A 19,109-nucleotide genomic window follows, 5' to 3' on the forward strand; every position below is an offset into this window, starting at 1 on the left:
ACTGAAATTAAATAAGTAGATATATTTTAATTTACAAACAGCCCTGAATATTATAAATTCGAGTATAAAATGTATACTTTTCTACGGTCTTTTAACAGCAATACACCACTACAATTAACTAACATGTACTTCAGCAAATCACATAAAAACAAGGGATAAATAGTTTTATAATAATTATCGTGAGACTGATTCATTATTAAATGATGTAATTGTTTACTCACGCGTATGTATCGGGGTAGCCCGCCTAGTTTCGGACCCAACCGGAGTCCTTAATCATGAGCAGACCCGCCGCGTCTGCATACGCGTGAGTAAACCGTTACATCATTTAATAAGGGATAAATACTTTAATTCAATAGAACAACCTTCAAAATCTTTAAATAAAAAGTAGTAAGGAACCTTTATCGACAACAACCCCAGATAAACATATTTTCAGACATTATTGAGACCAGTTTAAACAATTGGTAAGAATTCGATAAGAATCAATCCATTTCAATTAGCAAATAGTGTCATTTAAAATGGGATAAATACTGCAAATACAAGTAACATATTTTTTTTATTTTCTAGTATTAACAGCTTAAACCTAGGCGCCTGAGTGCCATACAGTATACCAAATTTATGTTTGAATATTAATTGTACCATTGAAAACAATTTAAGCTAACAAACCTTATCAAATTGTTCAAGTACCTATATGTTAATTTCTATTTTTTAATACCAATATCTCTGTACACCGTAATGAATTAATTTATATAAGCATAAAAAAGACGTTTCTTTCCATGGTCTATGAGAGGGAAATGGAATATCATTGTTATATTGTGTTCCAAAATTACCATAGCACTATTTAGGTACTAGAATTGATGTATCACAATATTGTTTCAAATTAAATAAGTCATGTAACCCATTGATTGAGGCCGTTGCAAAAAAAAAATATACTCTGTCCGTTCTATGAGTAACCTTTTGATAGGTCATAAAATTGACGAGAAAGTGACCAGCATCACCTTTCTGATTTGATTTCGAAGAGGAAATAATGCATTAAAACGTAACTGTCAATTTTTTTTCATAAAACCGTCAGGGTATATAAAACAGTATGTTTCAATTTAAATATTTCTGTAAGCTACTGCCTCCGTAGTATACTTATTATTATTAAAACATTGTTGCCGGCCCTTTATCTTGTCAATGGTACAAATAACATGTATTATTACCTACTTATTTCATATCATATACCTTGTGTACCGAATATTACCACGAAGTGTAACTACTAATGTTACAACTACTTCACATTTCAGAACAAATTAAATTTAGTCACATTTACTGATGTTTTTTATTCATCCACTTTTAGGTACTATAAAAGTACCTCGTGCCTCGTATTTACAAAGGGTACTCTGCCAAAAGCCACTTATAAGTCTTATTGCGTCTCTAGTTTTAACCCCTAACGCAAAAAGGAGTTATAAGTTTGACGTATTCTCATAATTTTTTTGTCAAATCTTGTTTCAAAAATGACTAAACGAATATGTGGTCTGGTTCGAGTTTGTAATCAGTGATTCCCTTTTCAGTAGCGTGTAAGTAAATGTAGTATAAGGTACAATGCAATGGGGTTGACGTATCCATGTGGATAAAAACCCCCTAAATATAATTAAAGATTATAAAAAAAAAGTTTGACTATCTGCCAGTGGCTTCATAACTCGCGAACGGATTGGGCGATTTCGATTAAGTTTGTTTTTTATTAAAGCTGAATAATGTTCCACTCGCATATAATTCTTAGACACGTGCGCCAATGTATCGGCTTATCCCTTTCATGTGGGTATAAAAGTGAGGAAGTATAACCGAATGTATCCAAATTTACCCGACCTTAAATAAAAGCAAAAGAGTTCTTAGCTTTCTATGATGAGAAAATTGTTGGTGTGATAATGAGATATGGAAATCCGATCTTCAAGGGAGAGAACTGATAACTACGTCTGTCTTTGCAATTCTGCAAAAAAACATGGCATAAGTCATATGGATTATTTTTAATTTATAAATATACAAATACCTTTAAGTGGTATCAAACTTAGTAGACAGACACTTATTTTGTAGTGCTAGTGCTGTACGATTGTAACTGTCTTCTTAAACATTTCAAAATCTGTATTATTATTATAAAGCTGAGGAGTTTGTGCTAAAGAGAGTTGACGAGAAGAGAACGATTCAAAGAACTTTATTGAACAAACTATCGGTCGCTGCTAAGAGACCAGAAAATCGTAACCAGGTACCATTTTATTGTACCTAAGCTTTGCTTTAGGATGCTTGCTACTACAGTTTTTTTCCGATGGAATCGTTTATAATATTGTTTTAACAACAGAAACATACAATAGACCAATTAAAACTACGGACCCAAAAATTACCTATGTAATTTGTATTGAACCACATGAGAGCAATTTCACGTTAAATAAAAATCTGTTTATCTAGTCCGAAGTTCTGTGGAAACAAAATACAGACGAATTGAGACTTGATTTTTGAAATCAGTTGAAAAGCTGGTACAGTCAGACTCGGGACACTTCGGGTTCACCTTCATATCGGAAGCGATCACTGTGACCTCGCGAGATGGTTATGAAAACAACTGACTAACTGAAATAGGAGTCAAATAGTTTAAGGTGTATTCGAACTTTATTTTTATATAATAATATCTTTATAATCTAGGTAATTAAAATCGTCTAATTGGAATGCAGAATGTACACTTTCATGTGCTAAAATATAATAACGTATCTACAGATATATTAAGTATAAAAATACTCTCGGCACAGCAAATCTCATGTTTTGCAACATGATGTATATGTTATGGTAAAATCGATTGTGTTGAAGTTAGCGACAAGACTGTTAATGCAGAATTCCGAAAATTGTAAGCATAGGCACGTATATACCGACATAGGTATGTGTTTACAGCTAAAATTTCGAACCAGAGGCATAGTCATCATCTTTGCTTTTTGAGTTACCTACGCTAGTGTGAGGTACCTACATAAGAGAAAAATAGTCAACAAACAGTTTAGCTACAGGTACATACCGTACTGTACCTGACCAATCTAGGCTAGCCAATGCACTTCCACGCGAGGCCGCCAAACGAAAGTGTGAATCGCAAGAATGCGGCAAAATGGTAATATCTTAGTGAATGGAACGGCGACAAGTTAATTACATTCCCGATGAACTTGCATACAGAAATACGAGTCGTTTCGCTCCATGCTTGTCGGCATTGTCTAAGAAAACTTTACAATACCTCTCTGAATGTCAATTAACTTATTTCCAAGAAAACGTACGTTTTAGCTTATACAGAAACAATTACACTTAACGTTTTATGCACCTAAGTGAATTGTGCTTGTCCCATTCAGCCTGCAGGTGTACAAACTATAAGTAACCGATGCCGCGAATATTGTTTTGGCATAACACTACTTACATTTCTAAACTTATTGCACCTTTGTTGTACGCGTGTTTTGGAAACTATCGATATCTAACCTTGTGTTTTTCGTCCTATTTACAAACAAATGGGGAACTTATTTTAGAAATTCAGATACAGTTGGTATATAGCGAGGCTACTTCGAATCGTGACTCTTTTTATATTTGAGATACATTACGCTCTTGCAATTCCTGGCAAAAACTCACGCTACATAGTGCTGCTAAAAAAATCAAGATTCAGGTCATTCAAGGAATTAGGTCAAGAAATCCAACGTTGACCCAGATATTTGGTAAACTTGTCATTGCTCTAAAATTACAACTAGAGATATATTAACACTTTGCTAGTCAGCAAGTGCTAAATGAGAAACGGTAACATCCCTAACAGTTTGCACAAACAGACAACCGTTATCACCCACTTTATTTATACATGATAGGCATGTCTACTCGCATTTCGTGACCCTTTCTATTGGGATTAGGACGAGTGAAACGAAAACTCATATTTATTGCAACAAATGTGGAGAAACTTAAACTAGTAGTTCGGTTTTCTGTAACTTAAAAAAAATGGAGTCTAAAATGTGGTGGTTAGTTCTTTCTGCTGTATTAGTACTTACTACTGCTACTTCTATCAATCGGCTGAATCAGGACGAACTTGATCCTAATGATGATTTTGAGGGTCACGACGATTTCGACACCTTCGATGAGGACAGGGATCTCGAGAGTACCAACGTGACGCAGTACGGAGAACGGAAAGGCAAAATATGTAAGTCGTCTTAAAATTTAATATTTGTATAATGTTGTTTGATGTTTCTTACTTTTATTAAGTATATACCAAAATATCTATTTTTTTTAAAGCTGCGCGAATGTGTACCTATTGATTTCTATAACCTCCGGACCTTTTGACTCTATTTCAGCTGTAAACGGTTCTTAGAAATTAAACTTACTATTTTCAATAATTTTTCTTGAATTCTTAATATCTACAATTGGCATTTAATAAATAATTTAATGTCAGACCGCTAGCGAGAATTTGTAAAAAAATCAAAAGGCGAAATATTGTGAATGTGTATGTATATTATGTATGTATATTTTACCTCCTTTTACACTCTTACTGCTAGACAAAGAGATAAAAAAATGATATAGGGGCAGCTAACAAGTTGGATTAACACAGTAACCGAATGTGTCACCAAGGCGACACTGCAGGTGACCAGTCTAAGAATTAGGACATCAATCACCGCCTCGACATCTCTTGTCCCTTTGTAACTGCTACGCTAAAACCCTTTGTCAAGCTACTGCTGTTCATTCTTCCTTTAATATATACTATCCGTTGTTGGTAGGTAATCTAGGTATCAATGAAGACTTCGATATACATATTTGGCATTCAAATCTAAAACTGAAGCGTTCGCATACGTAACAAAACAGTAAACTTACACCTCAAACATCTCATTTTATTTCAACACTATATAAAAGTATTATTGCTTTTCAACCATTCATCTACCTCTTCATTATTTTTGCAGTGTTCCCGTTTGTAAGTATCGTGCGTTTCGCGAACACTGACTGTGCGACTGCTAACACGATGAATGGCACCTGTTTGGCACGACGAGAATGCAACAATCTGAACGGTACCATCACGGGCACTTGCGCGTCTAGGCGAGGGAGGTGCTGTGTCGGTAAGTGAATCGAGAAGAAAACTGTAGAAACCAGGGGTTAAATCCTCTATTTTTACCCCTGCTAGTGGTATAAACTAGAATTGTACGTAGGTAATTATATTCTACTGTACCAATTGCAGAATCATTGTCGAGGTTTAGATCCTCTAAATGTAGCTTCCCTCTTGATTTTTGTGCACTTGTCAAGTGCCACATTGTTTGCTCTTAAATCCCGATCTCAGAAATGGAATTCGGCCCCCGGGGAAACTTAAATCCTAGCAAAAGAATTTGGATAACACAATTTGATGTACGAATTGCCAGCATTCTTCTGTGCATCGTTAGATTTGTATCTAAACAGTTTGTTTAACTGTACTTAGTGTCAAACCTATTTTGTAATCTAAGAGGATAACAGTCACACTTCGGTTGCACACGGTACTCTTTAAAGCCATACATGTAAAATTACCTTCATCTCAAATACTATAACCAGTGTAATTGCCCTGAGCAGACAAACTGGCAGTATATGACTAACGTTGGCGTAGCTTAGAAGGGTTCTGATCTAGTTTTCTCTTTACGATTACAACGATCGTATTTTATTGCGTATCGGCTTTTATACCCTAAAGTTTAGGGTATAAACCATAGCAGTGCACTCTAGTAACTCGTGGTAGTAAAAAAATTACATATAAATTGGAATAGTACAATAGGTTGACCGACATATTTTGTTTGTCTATTTTCAAATAAGTATCAATATTATCCAAATAAGGCTACTAGAATTTCAAGTCAATTCCAAGTCGATGTTGGACAAAACCCTGATTATTACACTTTTTAGCCTTTCGTAAGAGACGCAACAAGCGCGAGGCGCGACTCCATTAAAACAAGATAAAAAAATATGTAAAAAAACACAATCATTAAGGGAATGTGTCAAACTTTTTACTCTACACTTGTTTCTTAACTCAACCTATTTTCAACCCTTTAGCAGACAGCAAACATTCCCAGGCCGCTTTATTTGAACGACCTACTTACATCCCCAATACATTTCAGTGTCCCGTACGTGCGGTACTACTACCAACGTAAATAATACGTACTTCACGAGTCCGGGCTACCCCGCGGCGTACGCCGGCGGGCCCGCCTGCTCCATGATTGTGAACCGGTGTAACAACAATATATGTCAGGTGAGACACGACGCCAATGCGTTTGAGACATGTCAAGTAACGCAACCGTATTTTAATACACTATTCTGTTCAGACGAGTATAAAGCGAGAATTTAAAAATGAATTGAACTTTTGTATTTTTTTTCTAAAAGATAAGTTAAAAATATTTTCTTCTTAACGACTAAGTTCGACTTCCTGGCAGGGGTCTACTATACTCAGACCTGCGTAAACTATATTATAAAACAAAGCTATTACCTGTACTCTATTATTGTTCTTATCTGTATTCTCTGAAAATAATCAAATATAAATACATTTTCCAAACATAATGTAAAAGTCTCTGACAGCTAATACAATCTGCAAATATGCAAGATTTCAATATTTACCTACTGCGGAAGTTGTGAAAGCGTGTAGAGAAGAATCTCTTGACCGACCGTACATTCCGACCGTACTTAGACCTCAGGTTTTGGATTATGAACTTCCAATTCATAAAAATAAGATTTTCCTTAGGTCTATTATAGGATCGCATAACCATTAACAACTGCATTACTAAAACAAACTATAATTTTCAACCCCAACAGCTCCGCATAGACTTCTTGGATCTAGTGTTAGCACAACCGAACGGCGACGGAAACTGCATGACAGACGCCATTGCAATCACAGGAGGGAATACGGTCGTCCCGATACTTTGCGGAGATTTGACGGGACAAACTATATATGTGGACTTCAACGGGAACGCAGCCATCACTATCATAATCACCGCTACTTTAGCCACTACCTTCTCGAGACGATGGAATCTTAGGCTGACTCAACTTGGATGCGATTGTCCTGGACTAGGTAAGATATTGAATTACAAACTTATTTGTTATCTAGGCTTTATATTGATAAGCTATCCTTAACTGAACAACTCATAGGGCAAAGTCAGGCACATCCAATCCTCCGAAACTAAGCGAAGAGGAGATTTGAAATGACTAGTTATTCAACACACATCCTTTCGCTTCCTCTCTGCTTTGCTATACCGAACCCCACTGCAAATCACGAACATATAATAACTATGTAAATGACCCTATCAGATATAACCTTTACATCAATCAGTCTGCTCTATTGATACTTGATCTGACCTAGAACAATATTACTCAGTCACTTGGTATATTACTATCACTACCCTGCACAATATCAAAAATGAATAATTTCCAGCGCCCAACGGCTGCCTTCAATACTACACGGGCATAACGGGAACGATCAATAGCTTCAACTATGGAACTGCTGCGAACACACTTCTCAGTGCCTCCTTGGTAACTGGTACCCGTCAAATCGCCAACTTGAACTACGGAATTTGCATCAGGATGGAAGCTGGTTACTGTACAATTCGGTACAATCAAGTAAGCTAATTTTATTCTTAAATGGTTATCATGTATTAAAATTTTCAACCGACTTCAAAAAGCTTCAAAGTTCTCAAATCGTCTAATAACTCGAATTTATAAATTTGTCCACGAATGCCTATTCTCAGTCTGAATATTCCTGAACTTAATGCGGCTGTAGTACCTACATATATGAAAAAAAAAACTTTGAAAATTAATCTCCCTTATTCAACCAATTGCATTGTTTATACACAGGTCGCCAACGACGTCTTCTCCTTCACCGTGACCGGCGATGTGGAGGGGGCTGATAACACTGTCCTAGGAACAGCGCTAGGTGCCTTGAACAACGGTAACTGTCTGACTGACTTCGTGGTGATACCGAACCCTGTAGTCGTCGCGACTGGTGTAGCTGTTAATACGGATCGGTTCTGCGGCATTGGATTTGTACCTGTTCAAAGTGAGTATTTGGGTATTGGGTAGAATGTTTTAGATCTTGTCTTGTCTCATGGGTAAATCTATTAAATTGATTGTGCTCGCTATCCTATCAACATCATCGGCCTAGCCTTTTCCCAACTATTTTGGGGTAGGCTACCAGTCAAACCAGTTTCAGCTAAGTACCAGTGTTTTACAAGGAGCGACTGCCTATCTGACCTCCTCAACCCAGTTACCTGGGCAACACGATACCCCTCGGTAAGACTGGCCGTCACTTTTCAAGCTTCTAACTACCTGTAACGACTGTCAAAGATGTAGGAATAATAGCCGGGACCCACAATTTAACCTGCCCTCCGAAACACGGAGGAACTCGTTATGACAAAGATGGTCACCCATGTACGGACCAACCGCGTCAAGCATAGCTTAACCTGTGACCGAATCACCTATGCGGTTATAGCTTAGGCATTTTTTGGAAATAATAGCTTTATCTGCCTTTTCATTAACGACGGATACGACCAAACAGCGGATACATTAATTTCTTAAGGACTTACGAAACCTATTTGTGGCCTTGGGAATCCGATAATTTACATAAGCATCAATTCTAATGGTTTTTAAACTTGCAGGTGGTGCTAAGCCGTTTGTTTTGTATGTGGTGACTAGCGCAGACGAGGGGGCTACAGCCGCGACGCCGCCCGACGTCGCCAATCGAGGATTCTCATTAATGTACACGCAAGTCGCGTGTTAATTTCTACAAATTACATTCAAATTTGCTCTCGTATGTTTGCGAACAACAAGGAAATAATAAAAAAAATACGCTTGATAAAACACTACATATTAAATCAATAAAAATGGCTACATATTGCATCATATTAATATAGCCAATGCATAACATCACTAAGTCTAAAACTATTCAAAGATTATAAAGAAAAAAAAATACTTATCGATAAATAGGAATCATTGGCCTAGCCTTTTCCCGATAAATAGGAATAGTGACCTTTAAAACACATGAATGAACCCTGAGATACAGGTCTGTCTTGAGGGAGTAGTCGCGTAAATCAGTGTTCAAAAGTCATTTTTTTCAGTTTTTTTTAAGAGGTCATTCGGTTAGCAGCCAGTGCATTATTTTTTAAATAAGTCAGGTTTCAGCTTCAGTTCCTTTTGAGCTTAGCCTATATTTCGTTTAGTTTTCTTATTGTTTCTACTATATATGGGATAGGTTACTTTATGTACTTTTGAAAAGGAGACTTTAATGTTATAATTATAAGAAAACGAGAAATAACGAGTACCACTAAAGTAAAACCTCTTTACGTTATTGTTTCCTTTTCGAAACAATGGTTAAATTAAAATAATAAAATATGTTTTTAAAAAAATTGTGTTTTATTTATGACAGGACTTAAATCATCAGAAAGTAACTCACACCAATGTGTTGTAAAGCGTTTAGTGTTTTTATTAAAACGCATAAAGGCTTATTGACATTGCACAATCTTCAATTATTTTTAAAACGAAACAAAAAAGAAATCAATCAAAAAAAGTAAGAAGCTGTTCTTTAATAAAGTAACGGAAGTGTTAAAATAATAAGCATAACATATAAATAGTCATGTATTTTAATAACAATTCAACTAAACAATAAATCACATGTTTACATATTGCTCTACATTCTTCTAACAATTGAAGGAAGCTAGTCTACGTGCTTTGGTGTTGACAGCGTTGTATTAATAACATTTTAAAATACTCTAATTAGGATAAATCAGACCATGATCGAATAACAATGAGGACTTTTATGAAGGCACACAATTTTAAGTAGCTATTACTGTATTAATATATGATTTTTGATTATAAACTTTAACATGAAGTATATTATGTACATTTGTGACAAAGATTGTTTAAGTTTTTAGTGATCTTATGAACGAATAACAACAGTTTGTTTATAGCTAGTTTCAAGTACGAGAAATTGTGTAAAATAATACATATTTTATTAACTTCATTCAATATCTCTGAACATAGAAAATAATTAGGTATTTTTATCCCATTCACCTAATTGGCTGGGGGTTGTTAGATCACGACCAAAATTGAATAATTCACCCATAACTTAATAACAATAAGTCAGATTTCTCTTTAGGCCATGTTTATTCAACTTAGCCAAGAATAAAATATGCCTCCATACTTCTTTCAAGTAAAAAATAATTTCCTAATTATCAAGTCCTAATAAAACTTATTTTTAAGAAAAAATCTCGTTATTTATTATTACGAACCATTTCATTTAAGTAATAATTGTAAGACTGTAATTTTTACTTCTGTACTAACTATAAATTTACGAGCTAAATTAATTAAATAAATAAACTACACGTGATGATGAGCGGTCCGTGGGCAAGAGCGATAAGCAACAAAAACATTCGATAAAGCCGTATTACATAACGTTATTTGCTTGCTTTAATTCGCATATTTTACGTTATAGTATAATTAGAACGAGATGCACGCTGAGCATTAATATTCTAATTAAAATTTATCATTTACGCGACTAAAGACTGTACGAACCCATTAGGAATGAGTCATGTTTTGTGTGACATGTGTAGTGTGTGCATTCACGTGCACCCTTCTATGTGAAACCTTTGCTTTCTACATTAGTTTAAGCTAGTGGGTACCGTACAATTCCTATTTAAGTAACAAAAACAAAATTTCTCAATATTTACGTGCCATAACATGTCACCCCTATAGACCGTATTAAGGATCGCTAGATATAATATTCCAAATATAAATTTAGTTTTAACTTCAATAAGTACTTACGATTTGTACTGAAAAATTACAATAATCTATCTAATTTCTAATACTCCTAGTCCACACAAGTAACTCTGGCCGATAACGCTAAAGCATGAACGCTCAAAAACAAATGTAAATATTGACTAATATAAATAATATCTAGTAACAGTAGTAAATATTAATTAAGGCTAATATTGCAAACATTTAAACCTGAATATTGATATTTTTTATAGAAAAGTGTAGCTTATCAACACCAAAACACATTACGAATATGGTTTATGCATGTACGGCGATAACTTTACCCATTCTCCTTTGTATGGTGTTCTTTATGTTGCTGTACCATTTATCAATGTCTGTGTTGTTCTTTAGGTCTTGGAAGGCAGAGCAGCCTTCGATGCTACTTAGTACCCCGAATACGGTGACATCGGCGAGGTTGGGCTTATTTCCTCCGAGGAAGGGTGTGCCTTTCTTGTTAACAGCCGCCATCCATTGATTCACAGCATCGTAGAGGGATTCACGAGCGTCCTCTTTAATCTTGTGCCTGAAATGAGAAAGTTATTTCGTCAATTTGAGACCTGGACTTAGACTACATATGTAATACTTCGACGCGACGACGTAAAACAGACCACAATACTTTTATGTGCGTCAGTAGTATCAGCAAGTACTAAGGCAAAGGTTTTTTATAAAAGCTCTCCTCAACACTAAGATTAAACGGGCGATAAAACATCTAAACAAAAAACCAACACAGCTAAGTTTACAGTCACTACTAATGACCGGTTAGTTTCCCTTGTGGCGTGACCAACGTAATGAGTATAGTAAAAATAAATACCATTAGCAATGAAGTCAACACCTTGCGCAGTCTCGTATTTTAACTTTCTTTATTATAAAAGCAGTATCAATTCTTTCGATATTGTACTCGTTCTGTTCGTGGTCTTTGAAAATATTCTATTCCGATAGGTAAAGACTTTTTAGTAAAAAAAAAACTAACAACATACTGCTTCAAGTACCGATTCGTTTGATTTGTGTTCGTTATATTGTTATGGAACCATTAAAATTTAGTTTCTAAATGGTTATCATTAAAAGTTAACAACATAGTTTACCTTTAGTAGAGTATAAACATTTAATTAAGACATACGACTATCATTTGAGTGTCAGCAATGTTACTAAACGAAATCTATTAATCAATATTCAATCAGCCTATGGAGGCCCACAGTTGGACATAGACCTACCCCAAGTTGCGCCACAACACCCAGTACCCTCTTTACCGCATCCAGTCCGAGCGAAATTTAAAGTCACTGCTTTCAAAATGTATTTTGAAATCATCAATCGACGTAAAACCGATTTAAAAAGAAAATTAACCGCGAACTGTCATTTAAATTTACGAAATTTTCACTACCTTTGCAGGTATAATTGTGGAGACCCTCTAAATAATGGACCGCAATAAGTTTTCAAGTAATATCTAAAGCAAAATAAAAAATATCAATAAAAGATAAGAGGTCAAACACACTATGCCTAAACGAAATATCTTAATTTTGATTCGACTATGCGAACATACATTTTAACATTGTGTAATAATTATTTAGGTACCTATTAGTATGAATTTTAATCTATATTAACTATCGTCAATTATCCACGTTTAATATACAGCTATATAACTTGTATAACAACAAACCTGATTAAATGCATATACACTAAAAATAAGTACTAGAAAACGAAAACAATATTTAAAACAAGGCATCAAAAATACATCGGATGGGAGTGTGCCCAAAACAGTAAAACGAAAACAATATTAAAACAAGGCATCAAATATATAACGAATATGGGAGTGTGTCCAAAAGGCTAGCGGCATGTTATTATGCTCAAACTTACAATAACAAAGTTCGCTTTGTCAGAAAAATAATTTACGAGAACAAAGCTGTCGAGTCTAGCGTATGTACTAGGAAAACAAACGACGTCCGTTTTTGATACGTTCTATCCATTGTTAGTTGTTCTACTTATCATGGGCGTATGTCCTACATGACATTTCGTTAATTTACAGAAATAGATAAATGCGCTATTTTATAATCTATGCTGTGTGGTTTTACCCGGGCCATTCTCAGTGCCGTTAACCTAACGGCATGAAATGCATGTTAATTAAGTACATTATAGAGAACTAGCTTTTCGCCCGCGTCGAGGTCGGTTATATCGCGTTTTCAAGAGAACTCTTCAAAAGTCCGGGATAAAAACTATCCTATGTTCTTTCTCAAGGTCAACTCTATCTCTGTTCCAAATTTCATTAAAATCTGTTCAGTGGTTTAGACGTAAAAGCTTAACAGACAGACAGACAGAGTTACTTTCGCATTTATAATATTAGTAGGGAAGTAGGGAAGGATGTCATGAATATTTCATGAAACTTAAGTTACTTATTTCTTGAATCGAGTAGCAGACATTCTTATGAGTTTTTGCTTTATCCGACGATGTTTGCATCGAAACGAACACAGAGATACCCTCAAATACAAGCGTCGTCGGCGACTTAAACCGAAGGGGAGAGTATAGAAATGAATTGCTAAATGCGTGAAACGCGTAAGTACACATTTGAGGTAAAAACCCACAAAATATTTTACGACGAAAACTCTACTAAGGCAAGTACTAAGAAGTAATATCCCAAGAACGCTACTACTTTATCAAAACAAGCTTTATTCAAAACATAATGACACCAGACAAAACACAAAATTTCTACTCAAAGGAATGTGAAGCACTGTTGTCAATCCCTATTTTTTGTTATATGTGTTTAATACTTTATTACATGTGTTTAGAAATGCTATAAGTGGTACTTACCTAGTCTTAAGCTTCTTTGAAATCATATACATGGCGGCCGCTCCGACGTATACCATTAGGGCGCACTCCCAAGCCGGGAAGAACTTCTTCCAACCTCCGGCCTCCTCAAACCATTGGAAGGTCTCCAGAGACTCGGCCATGGTCCTATACACGTTCGGCGACAGAGTATTAACTAGGACCCGGTCAGCCCATTGACGCCATTCTCGCTCTTCCCTGTAAATTTGTTATATTTTGTTAATTTTTCCATTGTTAAGCTAGCTTTGAATTAATTATAAATACTGGCCATCAAAACTAATTAAATTACAATTAAATTTCAGATAAAACGCGCTAAAAAATTCATCAAGAACATAACGTTATGTAAACAAACAATAAAGCTCTCGTAAACGGCACGTACAAGTATAAGAGTAATAAATGTGGTCAATAAATTACAAGGGTACATAAAAAAGTAATTTTCTATTGATAGCATTACAAATATTACCGGCAAGTACCGAACAATGATCTGAGTTGTAGATGCTTTTTGAATCGAAACGAAAACTATAATAAAAATACTTGTATACCAAAAACACGGCAACCGCCAATTAAAAACTCTTATCACGTCATATTTTATGAGAACTACCATTATTTCATATCAGATTGGAAATACATAATTCATCTTACGTCATAAACGTCAATTGTGACATTTCTCATTAATAACCAAACTGCATACGGAAACGGTGTTGCCATACAAGTCTTTATAGTTCTAAATTGGCGTTGTGCAATGGACCTTCAAACAACTTAACAGAGTAGATGTAATGTCCGCTCTCGAAACACATTCACCCCCTTTTACGCCCCATTAATGAACACGGTAAACTAATAACAAACGCAACGACCCTCCCGTCGCGTCGCGTCGAGACTTAATTTAAAAGCGTACTCACAACTCGGCAGCTCTCTCCTTTTCATCAGGCACTTGTGCGTTATGCATAATGAAGTATTTATTGGCAATATCCGTGGCATCAGTCCCTGAATCGTTCACATACTTTGTTACGGGGTAGAACTTGATAACGTCTGTCAACTGCAGTGATTTATCTTGGAAGTACGTCTCCAATACAGATATGATGGCTGTGCTGTCCAAAAGTTGCTGAAAATGTAATTAATCTCGCTAAATGATACTGAAATCCTTTGAGTACCTTAATAGACAAGTGGCTAAAACTAAAGGTCCACTAAAGTTACCTGATAACCTCCATCGACTTTCGCCAGCAGTATCGGGACTTTCTTGTAGCCTGACCACTTGATTGCCTGACGAAGTACAGCATCCACTTCCACGATTTCGTAGCTGATTCCGCGCGAGTCCAGGAATGCCCGCACTTTGCAGCAAAACGGACAAGTTCGATATTGAAACAGCGTGAGCTGCAGATTACTCGTATCACCCTCATTTATTACCTTAAACAAAAATTATGATACTTTTGATAAAGTTACTCGTCAAGAAGACCATAGCCAAAATCATGTCTCAAAATAGTGCCCGATATCAAAATCCGAACCTGACGACCTTTTGCGATAAAACTTAACATAATTATTATTCTAAAGTATCGAAGAATATGCTAACGACTTTTTATCAATATTTAAACTCGTATGTTGCAAAATTAAATAAAAATTGATATAAGGTTGGAAGTTAGTATAAACATTTTTCTAAATATTCTTAAATACTGATAAGCGATTAATTTGTGTACTATATTTCGCTTTTGAATGCTTGCTTTAAGGCATATTGACTAAATTGCGTAACTGTCAACATGTAACCATTAAGATGTATAGATGTTCGAACAAGAGCACGTGGGACTATGATTGTCTCCTTCCTATTGTAATTTCCGTCAATGGTGCGTTTCAAACACCTGCCCGAACGATTTGTTCGCATATCAAGCTATTGCAATGCACCATTCAGTGTGAATGAGGCATTGTAATAGCCGTCTGCGCTCTAGGAATCTTGCGCCACTTTGTAACGGACATATTTTCAAATCAAGCGTCAAGTTAACTTCTGATTTATTATTTTTTTAACATTTTATTTGAGATAAATACACGTTTTTTAAAATCTACATTTAGGTCAGAGTTGACCTGGGCACATTCTTCTTTAACCAGATTATTTAATATAATGGCCAGCAAATTTAAATGAGCTAAGTATTTAGGTACATAATATACGAAATACAACCAAAAATGTGTAGATTTGCAAGCAGCCAAAAAACAATAAGCTATTAAGTAACAACATGAACAATACTTCGCCGTAAAGTAGCAGTAAATTTATGAAATTGGCCCGTTAAGAAAAATCAATAAAAATTCGCCGAGTAACAGAAATTGGTACATTCGCTAGGGTAGCACAGCAAAATATGAAAGATAACAGTTTTTTATGTTATATTACAATATACACATTTAATAAGCATAATAATTTAAATAAACAATTTAGTGGACACAACCTATTTGATTCCTGAATGCATTGCAAGAGTCGTAAACACCCGTCAACAAACATAACCCTTAAACGGAAATAAGTGCGAATCGTATAAATCAAAGTCGTGTGATGTTAAGTAATCGAGTGGAACATTATATTAAGTTGAAAACGAAGCCATAAATCAGGTGTTGTCACAGCCGGGAATTAGATTGCATAAAAATCAATAGCACCTATATTGCACATGCGTACATAAGAAATATGTATCTATCTATATGCGGCTGCACTCCGACGAGTAATCACCCGCTAACGTCGCACCATCAAATATCATAAAAAATACATTAGTCTTATATCTGTACAGTATTTAGTGAAAACATGCCAAAACGCAAAGTAAAGGTATGAAAATATATATCGTGGACATTATGTAAGTTTATTGTTAATGTTTGAGGGTACGAAAGGATGATATGATAACAAATTAACATCTGTAACTCTCAAATAATGTGTGTCGAGAAAATTGCATGACCAAGCTCTTTTAAAAAGCTTATTCTTGACGTGATTTTAAAGAATATAATAAACGTGAATATGCTATTATTGAAATGTAGATATTTCTATGCTGATGCACGTCAGTGTCTTCTTCTACTTTCTTTTATTGATGTTGCTTGTGGTAATGGTTGTATCGTAATTAGAAACTATAAAATTTAATAATTAATGTTACGTTATTGCCATTTTACCACACGCCGACTGTATGAGATCAATGTTAATTTTATTGATGTTTTGATGAGAATACATGATACTAGAGGGAATTATTAGCTCCACCGATGGAATAATTTAAGCCCATAAATCCCTCCAGTATTGTGCTTTTCACATCTTAGATGTTTCTTGGTGTGCAAAAATTTCCTCCTAAAATATTATCCTTAGATCTTATACTGTCTCTTCTTAGGATCTATATATTCACAAGAGAAAATCTAGCTGTTTATTCATCAAGTGATGACCAAAAACTAGCATTAGGTAGTTTACAAAGCAAGTTACCCGAACAAGGGAATTTCAAGTATAGACGATGAGCGGACATCAATAATACAAATAACAAGGCTCTAACAGATTACTACATTACAAACACTACTTGCTTTATATAGTTATCATTCTACAAACCAAACTGTATGTCTATTTGCATCTTATGTACAATGAGGTTTTAATTTTCTAATTGAGACCATTCACAGACCTACTTCTGACCTGTGTGCCTGTCAAGGTGAGTTTTTGTGTTATGTAATACAACTTATGCACAGCAAATGTTATAAATCCATTTTATTACATGATGAAATGAGATCACAGAGGGTTTAGTGCAGATTCGGAAGTTGTGTATTCACTAGTCAGTGTATTAGTACCTATTTTTTATGTTTTCATTAACCTGATACCTAAACCACAATTTATGCCTACATTATAGTGATAAGAATATCAAAACCATGATATTTATGATTTACAGAACACTAGGTACAATTATAGCATGAATATTATGCTGTTTACCTTTTCACAGAGCTTTTTGATTGGTAATTTTAGTAAGAAGATGTTTTATTTCATCATTAGAGATCACTAAATACATGTACATTGTTTTAGGTTAATCACAACAGAAGATGTTAAAAGCCTTGCACAGCTGTTGATTATTAACCTAAAACTTGAACATTTAGCAATAACACCTCACATGTTTGTTTTTTTATGGTTTTAGTCACTCTTTATAAAAAGTAGCCTTTCTGTTACATAGTTAGCTAGATGTTTCAATAATAATGGGCTAAGTTCAATGGCACTGCATTGTGAATATAATTTTTCAATTGAGTGGTGAATTAAGCAGTCAAGTGATATATTTAATATGTGTACAATACAGATAAAAATTTAAAAATATTTGTATCTCAACAGTAATTTATTTAATGTTTAATTTTTTGGATGCAGATGAAGTTAGTTCTGCCTATCCAGCATAATTTTAGTGATAGGATTTTCATCATAAAGAATACTTCAACTTACACATGCAAAATGTGAGAATAACTTATTTATAGTATCCCTGACAAATGGAAATTAATTCTATGTAAGAAAAATGATATTTCTCTTTTTCTTACATTCAAAAAGTATGATGTCCAATTATATTTTAATTTAATTGCATATCATTTCTTTTTTTTTTATAAGGAACTCTTATATATTAAAAAATCTAGGGACATAATAATAATATCCTGGTACCTAACCCTATTGATACTTTATTCCATAAATTAATGTGACAGGCAAAATGCTATTTATTTTCAATTTTAAAAAATCCCAGGTAGGTAGAAAATTCTCATTTTTTTATTTCGGTTATTTTATCATATATGATGTCAGCTGTTTCTTGCATGATAACTGGTTTCTATGGCTAAATTCCTCTACTATATTTATTATCGTAAAATATTTTTTACAGGCAGTTAAATGAAGTTACTCTCACATGCTCTTTGTTAATAAAAATATAATGAAGTAGTAATTCGAATTAAAGTCCGTCTTTTTTTTAAAAGCACTAATAAATAAGTATTAGTGAAGCTAACAATAGAAAAGTTTTATGCACTGCAGAGGCGGGAACGTTTACGAAATGTTATGTAAATGCTTACTTTGTATTGAGCCTCATACTCGGGAGCTTCTTTAAAAAATGCGTATTCCTCATTCTCAACCGGAATGAAAGGCTTCTTAACATTAACTTTGTAATGTGTGTAACCTCCATAACCCGCGCCTATCAGAACTCCGATACTGGCACTAACGAGGGTTAACTTTGATGTTGATTTTGGAAGCCGGCTTTTAGTGGAGAAAAGTATCTTTGACAAAGTCACGTTCTCTTTTAGAGATGGCAAAACAATTTTCCGTAATATTGTGAATGTCGGCCTCCACATTTTTTTAAATTAATTAGACGATCACATGAAAACAAACTTTCCGATTGGTAATGGTACGCAGCGTGCAAAATTTTATTTATGATGTCCTCGATTCTCAATGGGTATTTGCCACAGACTACCAAGAATAAGACTGAACGAGATCTGAACGAGTCTCGAATCTTGTGTTGTTACTTCTTCTAATCCAATCACAATAAAATTAATTCAGTAAACGGTGTTCCTATACTTACTATCATCAC

The 19,109-nt window shown here is 34.7% G+C and overlaps 2 protein-coding genes across 2 annotated transcripts; one reads left to right on the forward strand and one right to left on the reverse strand.

Annotated features, from left to right (window-relative positions):
* Positions 1-3,455: 3,455 nt before the first annotated feature.
* LOC113494008 lies at positions 3,456-9,498 on the forward strand. Its single transcript, XM_026872109.1, has 7 exons — positions 3,456-4,177; positions 4,929-5,081; positions 6,096-6,226; positions 6,784-7,039; positions 7,400-7,584; positions 7,819-8,020; positions 8,619-9,498. The coding sequence occupies exons 1-7, from the start codon at positions 3,979-3,981 to the stop codon at positions 8,738-8,740; spliced, it is 1,248 nt and encodes a 415-aa protein (XP_026727910.1). The 5' UTR covers positions 3,456-3,978; the 3' UTR covers positions 8,741-9,498.
* Positions 9,499-9,581: 83 nt separating this feature from the next.
* Positions 9,582-18,986, reverse strand: LOC113494009 (prostaglandin E synthase 2). Its single transcript, XM_026872110.1, has 5 exons — positions 18,598-18,986; positions 14,779-14,988; positions 14,484-14,686; positions 13,570-13,782; positions 9,582-11,293 (listed from the first exon to the last, which is right to left on the reverse strand). Exons 1-5 carry the CDS (start codon positions 18,871-18,873, stop codon positions 11,029-11,031), a joined length of 1,167 nt encoding a protein of 388 aa, XP_026727911.1. The 5' UTR covers positions 18,874-18,986; the 3' UTR covers positions 9,582-11,028.
* Positions 18,987-19,109: the final 123 nt, after the last annotated feature.

This window comes from Trichoplusia ni, chromosome 5 (genome assembly GCF_003590095.1).
Source record: "Trichoplusia ni isolate ovarian cell line Hi5 chromosome 5, tn1, whole genome shotgun sequence".
Taxonomy (NCBI): domain Eukaryota; kingdom Metazoa; phylum Arthropoda; class Insecta; order Lepidoptera; family Noctuidae; genus Trichoplusia; species Trichoplusia ni.